This window comes from Etheostoma cragini, chromosome 7, assembly GCF_013103735.1.
Source record: "Etheostoma cragini isolate CJK2018 chromosome 7, CSU_Ecrag_1.0, whole genome shotgun sequence".
NCBI classification, from domain to species: domain Eukaryota; kingdom Metazoa; phylum Chordata; class Actinopteri; order Perciformes; family Percidae; genus Etheostoma; species Etheostoma cragini.
Genome location: NC_048413.1, coordinates 7,118,157 through 7,137,671, shown reverse-complemented (window position 1 = coordinate 7,137,671; position 19,515 = coordinate 7,118,157). Strand labels below are relative to the sequence as shown.

The 19,515-nt window shown below is 39.6% G+C and overlaps 1 protein-coding gene across 2 annotated transcripts in view; it reads right to left on the bottom strand.

Moving 5' to 3' along the window:
• The window catches only part of camk1gb (calcium/calmodulin-dependent protein kinase IGb), a 16,503-nt gene extending 896 nt beyond the window's left edge, over window positions 1-15,607 (bottom strand). The window contains exons 1-13 of one of the 2 annotated variants that reach the window (XM_034876244.1): window positions 15,373-15,607; window positions 12,635-12,752; window positions 5,687-5,812; window positions 5,437-5,511; window positions 5,048-5,186; window positions 3,749-3,872; window positions 3,516-3,591; window positions 3,068-3,180; window positions 2,423-2,501; window positions 1,546-1,633; window positions 337-671; window positions 165-258; window positions 1-44 (exon numbers count right to left, since the gene is read on the bottom strand). The exon at window positions 1-44 is cut by the window's left edge and continues 896 nt beyond it. In XM_034876244.1, the coding sequence (XP_034732135.1) occupies window positions 201-258; window positions 337-671; window positions 1,546-1,633; window positions 2,423-2,501; window positions 3,068-3,180; window positions 3,516-3,591; window positions 3,749-3,872; window positions 5,048-5,186; window positions 5,437-5,511; window positions 5,687-5,812; window positions 12,635-12,752; window positions 15,373-15,502 (1,461 nt within the window). In that variant the 5' untranslated portion in view covers window positions 15,503-15,607 and the 3' untranslated portion in view covers window positions 1-44; window positions 165-200. The remainder of the gene's footprint in view (window positions 45-164; window positions 259-336; window positions 672-1,545; window positions 1,634-2,422; window positions 2,502-3,067; window positions 3,181-3,515; window positions 3,592-3,748; window positions 3,873-5,047; window positions 5,187-5,436; window positions 5,512-5,686; window positions 5,813-12,634; window positions 12,753-15,372) is intronic. The other variant, XM_034876245.1, reaches the window with a different exon arrangement.
• Window positions 15,608-19,515: the final 3,908 nt, after the last annotated feature.

Below are 19,515 nucleotides of genomic sequence, written 5' to 3'. Positions count from 1 at the left end.
CAACACAAAACAGCTCCACGCTGAGTCAGCACAGCAACACTGACCTGCAGAGGGCAGAAACACACTCAGGGTGAGACACCAGCTAAAACTACGCAGAACATACACAGCAAATACAACTATACCTTGTACTACAAGGTATTCGTATAACATACTAGTGGACCTACCAAGTAAAATGTTTCCATGTAAACTTCCTGCAGCCTTCACATGACGGAGCACACTCCGGTCCGTACAGTCTTGCTGTCACAGGTTTTCCCATACCTGAAAGCAGAGGAGAAAAGCGTCAGCATGCATATCACAAAGTCAACGCTCACAGCATCAGGTGAACGTGTGACCAACCCGTTGAGGTTGGCGGGCTCTGAGTGGTAGATGTTCTTGCTCTGCTCAGCCATAGAGGGGGCGTGATGTGGGACGGCCTGACTCTGAGTGGTCTTCAGTGTGTGATAATGGCTCTTTGGGTCCAGGGACATGTGATTCGTCCCGATTACCGGGTCGTTGAACCCCGGCAACTTGGGGTCCAGTTTGTCTGGATCGAGACGTATATGGCTTTTCTTCGGGGAGGACAAGTCCACCACCTGGATGTCTGGGATCCTGGTCTGCCTCCCGGCCTGCTCCGAGTGGGCCAGCTGCAGCTTCTTCATGTGGCTGATGGCTACTGCAGCGTTATAAGCTTGCTGGGAAGAGAACACAGACCAGAGGTTTTAAACAGAGATCTGAGAGCAATACACACTACACAAAGCTTTGCTTCACAGTAACTGCATGATGACGTCTGGAGGCTGAGAGTGACACTCTGCAACACCAAATCCAGCGGTGGAATGTCATTAAGTACATTTACTCAAGTACTGTACTTAAAAACAAAGTGAGGGTACTAGAGTCTTTTCTTTTGATGCCACTTTCTACTTCTACTCCGCTACATTTCAGAGAGAAATATTCTACTATTATTATATTACTATATTTTACTCCACTACATTCAACTGGCAGCTTTAGTTACTAGTTACTTAACAAATTAAAGTGCTCATATTATCATATTATGCTTTTGACTTTCCCCCTGTCCTTTATTGTCTCTATAGGTTATAGGTTTACAAAGTGAAAATGCCAGAACTCCCCACCCCCAACAGAAAACCGCTCAAACAGCTCTATTGTAGTCCAGCCTTTACTTCTGTGACGAACGTCCATCACTTTGTAACACACGCTATAATGCTTGGCAAGCATTATAACGTGCTTGCCAAGCTGCTAGTGTGACACGTACTCATCCTCTGCTTCTGACTGGCTAGTAGTCCTTACCTAGGTACTGTCAGGGCCCTCATACTCTGCTTCTGACTGGCTAGTAGTCCTTCCCTAGGTACTGTCAGGGCCCTTATTCTCTGCTTCTGACTGGCTAGTAGTCCTAACCTAGGTACTGTCAGGGCTCTTATACTCTGCTTCTGACTGGCTAGTAGTCCTTACCTAGGTACTGTCAGGGCCCTCATACTCTGCTTCTGACTGGCTAGTAGTCCTTACCTAGGTACTGTCAGGGCACGCCATTCAAGCCAAGAAATCGGGACTGACCTTCCACTTGGACTTGGCAAAGTTCTTTTGGATCTGAACGCTGACAGAATAGTAGATGTCCTGACTCCGGGCCGTCTTTCCGATAATCCTGTAAAACAGATGATGTAACAGAGCATTTAAATAGACAGTATTTCAAGGTGGATGTTAGTCCTGAGGCGTCCTGTGTGGCCCAACACACACTCCTGCACATCGTACCTATTTCTTTAGTTTTTTGTGTCATTAAAACATTTTCTTTAACTGTCCCAAGTAGGAAAGTTATAACTGCAGTCTGGGATTAGAGCTGCACAATAAAATGCAATACAAACTAACTATTTAATCTTTTAGGTTACTATAACATTCATGAAATAAAAAGTATTGTTAAAAAATAAGTGTTTAATGTTATTTTAACTATGGTACTGTAGACACTTACTGTTAAAAGAACAGCCTGCTCAAGAAATGCAACTATGTTGCACTTGTAATTATTTATTTATTATAAAATGAGTTTAAGGGTAAAAAGGTGGGACAATTGAACACTTCAAAACTTATTTAGGTGGAACAAATACAACAGTATTCCACTTCAGCAAAAGCAATGCTACTTTGATGAAATTTAACTCAAGTTAAATAAAAATATCCGGTGTGAAACATCTTTTTAAAATGCGAGGCTTTTTGCCTTGCATTTATTTACATTTTTGTTATTTATATTACTCTATTACTCCATAACGGATGCAATTTTAAATGTAACTTAGTAGAATACTTTAAAAAGTACTCAAGTACTCAAAAAACCTACTGAATTGCAGTAGCGTGAGCAATTGAAATTCGTTACTTTCCACCTCTGATCATAACCAATATTTATCAATAATTGTATCAGAACCCGCCCACGCTGATGATTGACACTCACCAGGGATGTCGGAGCGCCAGGTCGGTGGAGTAGCGCATGCTGGGATTCTTCTGCATCATGTTACGGATGAAATCTTTAGCTGCAGATTAAAAGGACACGGACACACACACAAACACACACACAACCACACACACACACACACACACACACACACACACACACACACACACACACACACAGACACACGTTAGGGCTGGAGTTAGGCCTGTAACAATATACATTTAACTGTCTCAGAAATAATTGCTATTTACAATATTATTGTCTCTTTCACTCAAATTTAAAAGAATATATTTATTTATTACCAAACAAATTTAAGTTTTGAATGAATTCCAGGACACGTTTTTTGGTTAGAGCACTTAGATAATGTAATACAATAGGTACACAGCCTATGCAGTAAACCACGCCACTTTATAATCATACAACATTGTGTTTTTTCTAAGATTTACATGAAATTGACAATATTCTGGTATTATACAGTTTTTCTAGACCAATGTTACTAATTAATTCCAGTTAAACAAATGAATTTTGTAAAACTAATTTGCCATAAGACAAATATGTTATAAATGTTATAGGTCTAGCTGAGGCTGTATGGAGGAATAAAGCAGGCTACACACAATTTCTGCACTTAATGCTCAGTGTAATTACCAGATTCAGAAATGTCATCCCAGAAGGGCGAGTCAAACTCGTACTGCGCCTTCATGATCTTTGAGAACAGTCTTGTTTCACTTTCTTCGTAAAAAGGGGGATATCCACAGAGTCTGAAATACAAGCATTTGTGATTATATGAAAAGGAATGTCCCACGCATGTTTATGTACAGTGCTAATGTGTGCAGGCAGACAGCATGTATAGCAGATGCTCACTAGGTGGTGCTATGGCTCAATCACTGCAGAGTCATTCCGCATGTACAGTAGGTAACTGTGTCATGCTTAACATGCATGACCAGCAGCGGCCTTTAATCTGAACATCTTGCCACTTAAGAAAATAACCTTGTGGCGGTTTACAATCATAGAAGTCTAATTATTGCTTTCTTCAGTAACTCAGTCTACTAATGTGGACAAACATTCACAATGGATTCTTTTCTTCTATTCTTACAAGATGTAGGTGATAACTCCAATAGACCAACAGTCCACTGCCTTGCTGTAGGGCTTCTGTGCCAAAACCTCAGGCGCTGAAAGTGAGAAGAAGAAAAAACAAAGGTCAAAGCTATGGTAATGATTTCTCTAATCAGGCCTGTATGTGGCTATAAATATTGCATATTGTCAGTCTTACATTTCGTATAAGCGTCCATATATCATTCATTAAAGAGACAAAGATGGTCTCCTTACCTACGTATCCCGGGGTGCCACAGGCGGTCGACATGATGTCGCTCTCCACGATCTTGGAGAGCCCAAAATCACTGATCATGATCTTGGAGTTCTCCTCCTGGCTGAAATACAGGATGTTCTCCGGCTACACAGGGACACACAGACAGGAGAGCTGTACACACACTGATGTTCTCCACAAACAACTTCTCAAAGTGTGGTATTCCACTTAGTGTCAAAATTACCCTGCTATAAATAAAGCTTTACCAGTAAACGTCTTGCAATCTCTTTCATTTTTGAGAAATACGCGTATATGCTTTCTTGCAGAGAGTTAGATGAGATGAATAATAAAACTCTTGGGTCTGTAAAGTAAGTATGATGCTAGAGAGAAATGCATTATTAGATGCATAACCCCCTGTTAAATCAAAAGTTTATACATATTACACATATATACTATATATGTATTACACATAAACGTTCATACCTTTACATTTATACTGTCTTTGTACGGATTAAACAAAAAAGACTTGATGTGTTAATGAGAGATTTTAGAGGTGCTGGTAAGCAAACTTTGGAGAGAGCCAGGCTAGCTCTCTTAGCATGAAAGCAAATAAGAATTTAAAATGTCAAACAATTTCTTCAAGGTGTACTTGGTTCTTTCAAGGAAGGATTGTTAATGATTTATAAAGAATAAGTGCAGGGCGTCTAACTGGGACATTTTGGGATCCATTTGTGGGATTGTTGTGGACAAAGTACACACGGAGATACACTGGTAAGAGCTAATGAGGTTTAAGCATGGATCAGCTGATTTAAATAGCTCATGTTACTGTATTGTGTGAACCGTTTACTTCATTTAATATTGGATGTGGTGTTTTCTTTTGCAGGATGTGAATGTTCCACCAGAACATGTTCTATCCCAAAACTATTTTGCAGAGCCAAGACAATTGTGATTGGTTTAAATACACGTACACAATAAAGAGTGTTTTTTTTCCCCTCTGATCCCAGAATGCATCTGTGTTGTAGCCAGACCTTACTCCACAGGGCTGTGGAGAGAGGTCATGCAATGAGAGGCTAGGTGGTTTTTGGTGGTCAAGCTCCTTTGTAAATTAGAAGGTCTTAAACCTTGCATAAGTATGTATTGACCTTTTCCATATGTAGTACAATATTCTTCTAAAGCAGCAACCTAAGCAAACTATCTCAGATAGATACAAAGTAATAAACTGACATGTAACAGAGTCAATAAATACAATGTGGCTTTCTCACAAAAGTGTATTAGGCGTAAAAATACTTTGTAACATTCAATCTTTATGCTATGATTCATACCTTGAGGTCACGGTGCACTATGCCGTTTTCGTGCAGATAGCTAACGGCCTGAAGCACCTGCTGGATCACGCTGCTGGCATCCTTCTCCGAATACACCCCCCGGTCCAGTATGCGGTCAAAGAGCTCCCCGCCGGCAACTCTGGGAAGAAGACACCACCACCATCCCACTGTGATCCTACATCCCGGTTCACTGATCTCATCTGCTCATTCAAAGCTAAAGTGTTCAGTTTTGGTCGGCCCCATGATGAAGAATTAAAGACCGAAACACTGTCGGGCATCCCATATCAACTCATTTTGCAATGGCTTCAATGAAACAAATGTTCATTAATATTAAATAGTTGTACAATATAGCATTAAATTATAATGTAAAAATGTGAAAAAAAACTCACAGCTCCATGAGGAGATAGTAATGGGTCGAACTTTCATATAAATCCTCCAGCCCCACCACATTGTCGTGTTTGATTCTGTTGAGAAACACAAGGTGCTTTCATTATGACATGTCATAATCCCACAGCAGAGTTCACACATTTGCAACATGAACAACATTGAAAAGAGAAAGCTGATCAATGTGGTTCCTTTCCCACACTTGACTACTGAGAGAATATGAAATTAAAGCCGAAGGCTCAGAATGCTAATTACCGTCTCAACACGGCAATCTCATTCTCCAGATTGAGGTCTTTCTTCTGTTTCTTCTTCACGCACTTCATGGCAAACATCTTTCCCGTCTTCTTCTCCTTCACCATGTACACCTCGGAGAACGCCCCCCTGTTCATTAACACAGCAACACAGCGAGTTATTGACGATGCAGTCGCTGACTGCATTCAAACATCAGAGAAAGAGTCTTCCCTTTGATTAGAATCAAGGAATTGTTAAAAATAATGATAATAATAGTAACAATAATGAACAATATACTTTGCTAATCCCAAAAAGGGTAATTACAATTTACACTCTGTTGTTATTACGCACATTGCACACAGGCCTGAATTACACACACATGTTCAGTACCTATACATGAGATTTCAGAGTGGGGGGGGCTGCCGATGGAAAGGCACCCCAGTAGGGGGTTCAGTGCCTTGCTCAAGAGCACCTTGGCAGTGCCCAGGAGGTAAACTGGCATGGATCTGAACAGCTTAGAGTAATGGTTCCAGGGTGGTGCATCACTACTCCCAAAGTGAGAGAGGAAACGAGGAGGCAGCAGAGAATGGAAATGATTTTAATTAACAAAACTAACAATTCAAGTTGCATGCCAGGCGAAAAATTAGAGGAAACCAGAAAACACTAACGGCAGAACAAAATCAAACAAAATCAAATGAAACTGGCAGCAGACAAAGTTAGCACACAGACTACATACACAAAGCAACCATGGTGTAACAAGAGACAGGAGACATGAGGGCAGAGGAACAGGTGCAACACATCAGGGACTAATCTGACTCACTAGGAAACAAAGCTAGACAGGAGCTGCGTTCGATGCCCATCCCTAGCACAGAAATAGTATTCTATATAGAGTGTTCGCCCTTTTGTAGTGGTGTTCAAATTCTCCGTGGCTAATTCCATTTATCATATAGTCTACTCTTAAATACCCACAATAGTCAGCTAATTTGAGTGTGCATATGATGTATTCTACATTTTACTATACAAAACATTTGTGGTCATGTTTTCCTTGAGGAGAAAAAGGAGCAAAAAGCCTGACAAATGGAGAGGGCTTTTGTTTCTAAACAATGGAAACGTTACATGCAACATATCCAGCACATGCAGTATGTTGTTACAAATTTTGATCCGGTCTGCATTTCAATTTAGGTTCACGACAAATTTTGGCACGATTTGTGGTGCACCACACCAAAAACATCTGAAAACTGTTTTTCATACTGTAATTATGCGACGCCGCCGTGCAGAATTTGACAGTTTTGCCGACTTTGAGACTCAGAATTCCCTGGAGAGGCAGAGAGGTTTTTTTTAACCCTGTGTTTTCTTCCCATTGACAATTTATTTTTCTGGGTCAAACCTTTGTTGGAACATTTTTGTCACCTGACGTTTGGAGCTTTTCCCGATATTTTTCTGAGCTATTTTGGATGGTTGTTATTTTTTTGCCAACGTTTATGAAGCTTTTTCTGTAAATTTTGTCACTTTTTTAAAAGGTCTTTTACCTTCTTTTTTTTTAAATGCCATAACATGAAATAAAACACCATATTCAGTAAGAGTAGTGAACTGATCACTGATCACTTATTTTACATTTGGTTTAAAGAAACCCAATTTTCTGATATAGAAACGTGTTGAAAATGGGTCAAATTAGCCCCGAGGACAACAATACGGTTAAATATTCAGGCTGGGAAACAATTAGTTGTGACTTAGCTAAATATAATGATTGTTTTTCATGACTTGCAAAAATTCTACGATGGCTAGGACACGTTTTTGCTGACTTTTTCAGGGTTTTATGTCAACCAAACTGAATGGGAGAAAGCTATTTAAGACATGCAACAATACAAAGTTAATTGACTCTTGTTGTTATGTAAAAACACGTCAATAAACTTAACATGTCTGGCCCTTATTGTGATCGTTCTCAGTGAAATTGAGTTACCCACACCTGCTGTACTGTGCAGTTCACTTTTTAGTAAACACCATATAGGGATAGTGAGTAAGCAAATGTGGGAACATTGTAAAAATAAATCAGGATGTAAAGCTAGGTAAACAAAAGGACAGAGGGCAAAATCTGTCCGTGAATAAGGAACAAGGGAAACAAAAAGCAAACCAAATGCTACAGGAAACTGAAAAACCACAACCATTTAGCACTAACCATTCAGCCTCTTTAAAAAAAAAAAGTAAGATTATTTTTTGGGCATTTTTTCGCCCGCTCTACCAATTGAGCTACGTGGGTGCAAAACAATTGGCGTCTTAATGGGTCTACCTTGCATTTTTCTCAGCTAATCAGGGATAGCTTTTACTTTCTTCCATTTCTCTATGTTGTTCAGATGTTAAATGTGATTATTTAAAATACATGAAAGTCTTTGTGGTTTAGAGAGTGGTAGTGTCAGTCCCATTTGTCTGTACATGGGTAATAGTTAAACTACCAATTTGACATTATAGGAGATGCACTTGCTACTGACAGGTAGATGAAAATTTTGAGACATTAGCTTAGCTTAGCATAACAACTGGAAAAGGAAAGTGGGGGGACACAGCTAAAATAGATCTGTACAAAAAACAAAAGTGTCATCTGAGAGTAAGTGCGAGACTTGTCATTTTCAGACAGAACCAAGCTAGCAACATTTACCTTAAAGTGTGAACAAAATGCCTGTTTTGTTTTTATTCACTTTATAGTTGTTATTTTTCTTTGCCTACTTGCCTCAATTTATCGGAGCACATCAGAATGAAAATGAAATAACGATATCAAGGGGTTCAACTGAGAATACCTCAGTGGCTTAACTCTTCGCATGTCAGCAGCTTATTTTTGTGCTCTGTGTCCATGCAATCTTCAGCGGTGACTGGGACTAGGTGTTCTGCCGGGTGGATTAGGCGCTTTATCCCTGACATAATAGAACTGTGACAGGCTGAGAGCTCTAGGTGCAAAGGGTCAGAAACGGAGCGTGTGCGTCAGGGTTGCTTGGGAAAAACAAGCTCCTACAGTCCTACCTGAAGGATGAAGGGTTGTCCTCTACTGAGGATTAGAGCCGAACAATGTATTGTTTTATTTATCTTCATCATGATATAAACTGGCACAATAAACATAACGCGAAAGCCTGCTACACATCGCAAAAGATACTCTGAGATTTTTTGTTTTAAAAGAAAATAGCAGTAAAAAACTTTTTAGTGAAGCCTTTTACATTTAATTCAATGCTCTATTCGTTCAATAAAAGAATGTTGGAAATTAATTATTTCTTATATAAACAAGCTATTAGTTGTATTTTAGCAGAATACTAAAAGCAAGTATGAGTAATATCCTCATGTTGTGCAGCCTTAAGAGGAACAACACACACGCCTCCTTGAACATCTGAGTATTCATTCAACAGCACAGTGCGATGCATAATTGTTGTCAGTTTTATTTCCCATTTTGCATGTTTTCTAATAAGTGTGTTGTGTCAAATGTAACCACACACACTCATACATGCTGCCCTATGGCGGCTCAGGAAGGCAGACCGGAACAAGCTGCCCCCACAGCATCATCACAGCACTTTACATCCCATTGCTCCGCTGATTTCTCCTTGGTTACCACAGCTCATTTACTTCCTCGGATCTCCTCACTGGGACTCTCAAGAGAAATCATCAGTCAAGCCCTGAACATGGACGCCAGATAAGGACAATCACAAATCACTGGCGTGCTTACTTGAGTCGGTATGTTGAAGAGAATGAAATTGCTCTGTGCCTTTTGAGAGTTGCATTTAGCCGTGGAGAGACTGCGTCGTCATTGCCAGGAAACAATGAGGATGTTGTTTACACAACTAGTGTGATGAGGCCCAAAGGGAAAAGTTGTATTTAGTGTTTGACGCAATCTCCTGTCTCCTCTGGATTCTCTTCCTTTTATTGTGACGGGGGACACAAAGACGTATCAAAAAACGTATAACTGAGAACGGGCTAACCAGCTAGGAGAGTTCACTCTGTCACACCTTCAACAGAGACAAAACCAGTCCGGCCAAATCCTCCAGCAGCTCAGACAGTAACAGTAATCCTTCAACGGGCTCTTGTGTCTCTGTTTGGTTCCCTATCTTCTTATAATCTTATTGCAAACTGCCGACTGGCTTTATCTCCATGTTCCACAAGCTAATAACACTTTCTCAGAATCAACTCACTTGTTGCTTTTGGACACTTTAGAAATCTAGTTTTGGACTTCCAAACATGTTCTTGTAAATTGTTTTATCTTCTTTTACGTCCTGGTTGTCCTGATCTATTAATCAAATTGTTTTTTCCAATTCGGAAAGTTATTGGCTTTTTATGTTCTTATCAGAATCAGAATCAGCTTTATTTGCCAATAGTGAGGACACATACAAGGAATTTTGCTTTGGATCATATTGGTCACAATGTGCTTACTCATACAAAACAACCAATATTTACACACTATCAACAGAAATAATATTCTGTTGAGGCAATAGTGCAATGAAGGGTGAAAAGTATGCAGGAGTAAATTAAAATTTTGATTAAATTATTAATTATGGAGCATAATGCAAAGGTTGTTGGAATAAATAATATGATGTTGTTATATAAGTATTATTACAATATGAACAGTACAAACAGCTCTGAAACAGCATCATCCAAAGAACTGTTAGCCCTGTAGGCAAACTGCAGGGGGTCCAGCAAGGGGACTGTGATGTCCTTTAGGTGGGCTAACACCAGTCTTTCAAAGGACATCATGACCTTGGGTCTGTAGTTATTTAGTCCAGAGATGGAGAGTTTTTTGGAGACTGGGATGATTGTGGAGCGTTTGAAGCAAGAGGGAACTTGCGAAAGCTCCAGTGACCTGTTGAAGATCTGAGTGAAGATTGGGACCAGCTGGTCTGCACAGATTTTCAGGCAGGATAGTGACACAACATCTGGGCCAGGTTCCTTTCTGGTCTTCTGTCTCTGGAAGAGCTAGCGCACATCCACTTCACAGATCGTGAGCGTTGCTTTCTTTTCTGGGATGTTTTTCCTTTCTGTGTCTTTGTAACTGTCTTGATGCAATGTCACTGTAAACAAGGGCAGCCCCCTTGAAGGTCCAATGTCAAATTTCCAAGTAGATCTTTTTGTCTCACTCCAACGCAGAATGTATTAAGATAACGTGTGGTTCTCTATGTTCTCTATGGCCGGGAAGCTACGATACCCATTAGCAGCATTAGCAGCAGCTGTGAGTTTATCATGTGACAGCTAAAACGCAAAAGTCGGAGCAGTATGTCCTGTATGTCCCTTACTGGCTAATGTATTTCAAAATGGCGCTATGGAGCGTCTACCCCAGTTCATGCAAGCGCAAATGTAAAATTCCAAGCCAATAGGAATTCTTAAAATTGATGGCAGTGGTCAATCTTCATAAAAAAGGACAAGTTTGGGAACGGGCAACACAGATTTTGATAATAAACAACTACGAAAGTTACACACTGGACTGAATGAATGAAAAACAAAGCTTCATTCTATCTTGAAATTGAATGTTGACACTTATCACAAGTATGTACTGTTTATACATCTTTGTCCATCTTTTGCATAAAACTTTTGCAGTTGTTTAACAAAGTGATTGGGGAAATACAAGTAATTGCTGTACACTAATTGGGCTGCATATTATATCCTGTACTGTACTCAGGAGGCCCTCAGTACAGATCCCCTCTGTTTTCCAGAAATATACAGATGTCCCACTGGCAGCCTTTATTAACTGTTGGCCTGTGATCTGCTTTTCTCCAGCCAGATTGCCAGAAGACCAGCTGCTGATTATCAGGGTTGACACTATTAAAATAGTTTTTGTCTGCTTTTAAAAAGAGACTAAGACAACAGTTACTGCTAAAACATGTTAAAGCTTGAATACTCCAAACTCCATTTCCACTGTCATTCTCACTTGTTATAGGTTACTGTGTATTGCATTTTATCTATTTAACATTTTATCTATTCAATTAGACTGTATAAAATATATTAGGACCGCCTAGGTAGGGTTAGGGTAGTTTGGGTTTCTTCTTTTTATAGGTTGTAAATAATATTGTTATATTGTTTCCTTTTTTATACAAACAATATGATAGTATTTACAATGTGTGTTATTTGCTAGTGTCTGTGCCCCTTTATACAAGCATCGGATAGCTTACCAGTACGTCCCATTTCAAATATGTATTATGTTTTTATGATTGTCCTTGTCTTTTACCTTTCGTGAATAACCTCACAGAAAGCAGAAACAGTGTGTGCACAGTGTACAGTTACATGCTGCAAAACATTACCTTCATGGCTATCATTTGAAATGAACTTTAAGATCAACTGATAACTAATCCATCAGTTTCCTTGCTTCCTAATCGATTTGGATCGATTTGTTCTTTTGTCTATGAAATGTCAGAAGATAGTGAAACATGTCGATCAGTATTTTCCAAAGCCAAAGGAGATTTGTTTTTGGCAACCAGCTGTCAAAAAACCCAAAGATGTTTAGTTTATTATCCCATTGGACGGAGAGATGCAGCAAAAGCCGACCAGAGGATGTCTGTCACCAGATTACAAAATAGGTGTTGATTATATTTCTTTTAATCAACTATTTGATTAAATAATGTGTTTGCAGCTCTTCCTTTTTGGTCTACATCGTCTTTTCTTTTTGTGAGCAGAGTATCACCATTCAACGTGAACATAACTGAAAGTTGACCAAATATTGTTAGTTATGTGTTTTTGGGTGAAGGAACTGCTTATGCCGAGTTACAGCCAGGCACCATCACACTGACTAACCCGCTCTGAGCGTCTTGTTGTTGAAGATAATAAACAGATAGTCTAGCTAGCTGTCTGGATTTACCCTGCAGAGATCTGGGGACCAGGTAACTATAGTCGTCAGAAATCTTCCGGAGGTTAGAACGCCAACACAAAGTAACCAGAAGGTGAACAACAGAAGTGGAACGTCATCGACATAGATATATAGATATAGATGTAGCACACAAGTAACACCACACTTACGATCCTAACTCCTCCATGAAGTCGAAAACCTCGTGGATGTTTTCAGTGACCTTCTTCCACACGTGGTCACCTTCTTGACGACCCATGTCTGCAGGCGCTTCCACAGGGATTCCTTTCACTAGGGAGAAAGAAAAGAATCAACGTCAACACTGAGGTAATATTTAGCTCTTATAAGGCTCATTGTCAGTGGTGGAAGAAGTATTCACATCCTTCACTTAAGTAAAAGTACTATTACAACTCTGCAAAAAACATTGTAGAAAGTGTAAAGGATCCAACCAGCTGTGTGTTTAATGGTCTAATTATTTCAGCTGGACTTGTAGGCCTTAATATGGTTGGCTAGTTTCATTTATAATAAAACATCAGATTTTATGTGCAAAAATCTTATCGTGTAAAGTAACTATTAACTAAAGCTGTCAGATGAATGTAGTAGAGTAAAAAGTACAATATTTCTCTCTGAAATGTAGCGGAGTAGAAGTAGAAAGTGGCATGAAAGAAAAGACTCAAGTAAAATACAAGTACCTTAACATTTGTACTTAAGTCCAGTACTTGAGTTAATGTACTTAGTTACAGGTCCAGGCTCACTCCAATCATAATCATAGGAAGAATGTCCTTTGGAGTCATACGACCCGCCAAAGGGTCCAATCAGGCCCACTGGGTGACTTTGCAAGGGGTAAAAACTGCAGAGAACGGATTCATTCCAACTCCAAATTTACCACTTTAATCTCAGAGAATATCCAAGTTCTTTTTCTGTAAATTTACTTTAATCTTAGAAATTCAGATTGTTTTTCCTCTGAATATTACCTATCTCTCCTGAGTCCGAAACATTATTTTCCCCTACAATGGCCTTAGAACCCCGTCGAAGCAGAAGCTTGACTTGAGTTTGCCAACATCAAGCTGACAAGACACTCTGTGGCAGAGAAAGTTTCTGATCTTTCTGGAATGGTTATGACTAAATGGGTAAGGCAAATAATAGAATTGCTAGTAAGTCTGGTAAGTTCAGAACATTAAATCAATTTACTGTAATGTAGTCTTTAAAGCAAAACTACGGACATTTTCCCACATTGGTTCCCCTACAGGTTGGAAGTAAAATTGTCCATTACCGCTGTTGTAATGTCTCATTCAAATTACAAATCTGCTTCCCAATCTGGCAAATTTGCACAATATAATGTATAGACAATTCCGCTTCCAACCTGTAGGGGGACTGAAATGGGAAAAGTGCTTTAGTGTTGCTTTAAGATATTACAATATCTAAAATTTAGGACAATATCTAATCTCACATGTAGATGTTGATATAATATTGATATGTAACCAGGGCCAATTTATACTATACTGCAGTGTGTAGATAAATAATCTCTCAGAGATGTCAAACTAGGAAAAAAGTAACAGACATCTGTTGTCTTGATTTTTTTTTAACACAAAGCAAAATATTTGTCTTTGTTCAAATGATAAACTTTTACCTCCGGATTAGAAGGAATGGTTCATCCAATTAAACTGTATGTACTGAGAAGGATTAGGAACAGTTTAAATGAGCAGGTTACCCAATTTGCTTTCCTGTCCTACTTTCTCTTATGTAAGGGATTAGTTGATGTTGATCTGTAGAACTGACCCGTTCACAGGTATAGGCTATACATACCGGATGATAGCCTCAAACAAATAACTTCAAATGCAGAATAAATGTCTTAACTCACTACCACAGGAAATATACATGTTGAACATACATGAACATATGTAGAAAAAGAATTATAGTCAGAATTCTGAGGAAAAAAACCCTCAGAACTCAAATACTTTTTCTACATGTGGCCCTTTGAATTTATGAGCAGAAGATAAGGGTGAAAAAATCTGATATTTTAGTTTTTGAATTAATCCCACTTTCATTTGTCTTCTGTGGAGTCATGTTGTCCAGTCCATGCATGTTCACTAACATGTTTTAATATGTTGCAGCATAATGCAATGCATATGTTGCAGCATAATGCATTTAAGGTGTTTACACTCAAATGTATCTCTGAAAGTGTCTCCCCACATTGAGTCAAACAATGTCTACATACACACACACACACACACACACACACACACACACACACACGGTAAGTTACGCACTACATGCTGGAGAATTTGTTCAAAACCAGAAGCAGCGATGCAAAACTCATTTGCAGTCAAACCCTGCAGCAGCTCCACATCGCATGCGGTTACTTGGTTGTTTTAAATTGTGCAAAATTATTTCCACATTATCTTTATTCTGCAGATTAGTCCTACTGGTAGTAGTATTAGCGTGGTTGTGTTTTTTTTTACCCTGACACGTCAATGGCAGCATGGTAATAACGCAGAAAGCAAAGAGACTGTGTGTCTGATGTGATGGTAGCGGGCAGTGGATGGTGTTCTGCAGCCCCTCTTCTCTACTCTCATGCTACAACACCAAGTTGGCTGCCGCATCCGCTGAAAGATCCCTCTGCGGCAAAAAGAAAATCGGACGGATCAGATATTCACATTAGGCTTGAACCAAAGAGCTCTCCCGTCTGAGCGATTGTGAAACATAGGCAAGTTTGGTCTCATCCAATGACACATGATGTTCAATGTTAACGCAGAAGACACCAAACTACACCCCAAATTACGCACGGAATATGAATGACTAACCCTAACAGCACTGCCCCTCTACCTGATTGCAAATTGAAAAACTGCAGGTGTCTAGATTAAACACCAGATGTGAGATGTATTGATGAAGTAGAGAGGGGCTGACTTACCCAGATACTCTGCGCTGTAGAAGCTCTGCTCTGACTCCCCGGCCAAAGACTTGCCCAGGTCTGGAGAGATTACTTTGTCTGAGATCTTAAAAGTACCTGTTGTCAAGTCAGAGACAGAGATTACATCCATGGAGAGAGGCGTGGGGAGGGCTTGTTGCCAGTGTCACAGACGATCATTGAGACTGGAGTCCAGGCTGCTGCTGCGGCAGTACTCATTGCTGCACGCAGCTACAGGTTCACGTAGAAAACGACGTGTTTTGCGCAGCTTTTCCAAAACCGCACGATTAATTCAAAACAGCAAAATATGCACGCGCGTGCGCGGGTACGCACAGTCAGTTTGAAAGGCTTGAGAGAAAGTGACTGCCATTTTTAAATACATGGTGATCAGTAGTATTGGTTATTATTTGACAGCAGGATGCCGCTTTGTAATAAGGCGCCCTGTGCAGGCTTTGGAGATCGCCAATGGCTTATTAAAGTCGCATCACCAGACCTCTCTCCACAGCGCTGCGAAGTGAGGTCTGGCTACACCTCACATACATTCTGCGCGTTAAGAGCGTTATACTCAGGTGATTTTAACACCCGAAAAGTAAAATGGTTTGTAAAATTATAGCGGATATCGTTATAGTGGACATACCTATGGACATTCTTCTGTGGCTTTATATCCAAACATCAGTAAATATTGTGGTATATTAAACCGGAGGTTCACTGGTTCAAGTCCTCATATGGTCCAAAGAATGGCAGGGGACTAGTAGCTGGAGAGGTGCCAGTTCACCTCCTGGGCACTGCCAAGGTGCTCTTGAGCAAGGCAACAAAGCCCCAACCCCCCCCCCCCCCCCCCCCCCCCCCCCCCACACACACACACACACACATACACACACACACACACACACACACACTCAGACATCTCTCCATTAGTGCATGACTGAGTATGTGTGTGTATTTCAGGCCTGTGTGTAATCTGTGTAAAAACAACAGAGTGTAAATTGTAATTTCCCCTTGCGAAATTATTAAAGTGAGCATTATGATTATTACAATTATAAATAAAAACACCCAAATAGTTACTATCCTATTGATGCAAAATAATAATATCAAAATGTCAATATTTCCATGAAGCTGTCAAAGATTAACATCAATGGCCACAATGTCCTCACACACCCAGAGATGCTACACCTCCAGAAGTGGATCCAAAACGTCAGTGTGATTAAAATACATTACATCGCAGTCCCAGTCCTGCTGCCAGATAATTACTGCACAATTACAGTATATTACATCCTCTGGTCGACAAGCACTGTAGACTTCCAATAGAGTCAAACAGGCCAATTCATGAGGTGTACTTGTACTTGTGCATTTCATTTTTTACTACTTTGTGCTTCATTGCATTTCAGGGAGCTATTTTACTCCACCTATCTGACAGCTATTAGATTTTACTGCCGAAGAGCTAAATAAAGTTGTTAGCAGTGCAGTACTCACCAATACTGAGTAGCAGCACTTCTGATTTTTATCCACATGAGTACCCTTACTTCTAATTGTCATTAAAAGTATTATTTATAGTTTTTTTCTGAATATTTATACCAAAGTAGGCAACATATCATGATTCATAAGGAAAAAAAGCAAGCAATCCAATTCAAAATCAGACATTCAGAACACTGCAGCAATTCAACCGTGATTGGTAGTTGAATCAGGCTCCTTAGATCGAATGGTTAAATAGTTGATAGATATATAGATTTGTACAAATATGAAGATATTAAGGACACATGCAATATTCAAGTCACGCAAATGCTGATTTAGGATACAGGCACCTTTGTTGGTCCAATTCAGGCACTGGTTGTTAGGACTCATGTTTGGAGAGGAATGCCTAGAAGTTGCTGATAAAGCTGCATACAGTAACAATGATCCACCTCAACTAACTAGAAAAGGACATTCTACTCAGGCATTAATGCATCAGTAATAATAAATCCATCATATAATGAAAAAGGGTCATTCTGCATGAGTACGTACTTTTGATCATTTTAAACCGTTATGCTAATACTACTTGAGTCAAAGGTTGAATGCTTTTACAGGAGGACCTGCTACTTCTTCTGTGTCGTGTCTATACTGATTGATAAACAGCGTCAACAGGCTTTACTGGTGTTAGCATCACCAACACACTTAAAAGACAATTGGATCTAGTTGAACTTTTTAAACTACTGGGGAGATTAACCACGACTACAGCCAGGCGACAGAGCTCCAATGGTGGGGGACTGGGCTTGGCAGGTGTGAAACAGTGTGAACTGGTAGCTAGAAAGGTGCCAGTTCCTCTTCTGGGCACCGCAGAGGTGCCGCTGAGCAAGGCACTGAACACCTAACTGCACAAGGGGAGCCCTGTCTGAGGCTTAGTTCCAAACTGCATACTTTTTTATTTACTTTCAGTATGTACTGTTGCATGCATACAATTGGGAAATACTAATCCTATGATAACTTTGACTCTCTTGCTCATATACCATATGCTGTGCAAAGGATGGAGAGATGTCAGAGTGAGGGGGCTGCAAGTGCTGGACCAATGCCCTTAGTATTTTGGGGGGGGATACAGTGCGTTGCTCAAGGGCACCTGGCATTATTTTGCAGAGCCACTGTTGCTGCGTCCAGAGCTTAGCGCCGCCCAAGACGATTGTGATTGGTTTAAAGAAATGCGAACAACCCAGAGTGTGGTGTGGTGAAGCCGGAACTTACTCCACTGTGGCAATAGGTCTGGCAATGCAAGACTAATATCTGTCCGACCTGATCTGTTACTGAAAGGTGTACAGAATTTAATAGAGGTCGCTCTCAAATAAAGAAGAGTCATAGAAGACATTTAGACACATCACATCTACAGACCTTCAAAACATAATTCAGCAAAAGTAATCAGGATTTAAATCCACTCAAGGATTTATAAAGGTAGTTTTAATAATGCTACATGAGTTAATCAAATAGTTGCTAAAGCTGTTCACTGCTCACATAACCTGAGATCATAGTGAAGTTTGTGCTCTCATGAAACCAGTGATCTGTGTGTGACATGTGCACACCATCACGTTTCTTCTTCTCTTTTCGTTAAAAGTGTGTTATATAATAAAAATGATTTATACTTAGGTGGGTAGTATCTCTCCTTTAACATCTACTTTAATTACTCACCTTCATTCCACAACATCCAGACATAGTGCTCATCCTACACACAGGCGTCCCCCTAAGGTCTGATACATATTTATAGTTAGTCAATGTGCTATCTGCTTTAATAGTGCCCACACTGAACTCTTACCTTCTTTTCTCCAGTCTTAAGTCTTTCACTTGTTATCCAATGTAGGCACATTTTGAAGACACATCTGAAAAATAATTCAAAGTAACTAGTTATTTAGCATGTTATCGTAAGCCAATTCTGTGCTATTAAAAATAAGGATTTATTCTCTAAATGTTCATCTTGAACATGAATGTGCATGACTCAGACTCTGATTTATTTTTTTAATTTGCGTCAATTGTGGATTCAGCAGAATGTGCATCTAACAGCCCGATAAAGAGCAGCCTGAGAAGTTGCATGACGGGCTGACATCAGTGTGTTAGCTCCTCTGAACAGTCTAGTAGCATTTTGTACTGGTTATCTTTTTTATAAGCTACTTTTTGATATTACAGCGTATACAGCTTATACTCTTGTACTGCACTTCATTTCAGATGGTAATATTGTACTTCTTACTCCACTGCATCTGACTGTAAGAAGGTTAAGATTTCCCATTAAAACCTTATTAAATCATATTAAATATAAAATGTTTTAATAGACTAAACTATGTGAAAAAATAAAAATACTCCCCATCTCGACAACATTAAAACGCCGCTTGCACATAAACGCATCAGTAATAATACTTCAATGTTATAATATACAACATAACACTGAATGGGGTCATTCTGCTTTATGACTACTGTTGCTAAAGTACATTTTGTTGACAGTACTTTTGTAAGTTGACGTTTTAAAAGTGGGACTTTTGTAGTGTAGTATTTCTATAGCCTATTCCTAGATGCAGCTGGGTCTGGCTTGTCACGGGATTATTTTTTACATTGAGGTGTTGTAATGTTTAAGTTTTAATAAAGCATCTGAAAACCTTTTCCTTTTCTGATAAGCTTGTTTCTCATTAAAGTGTT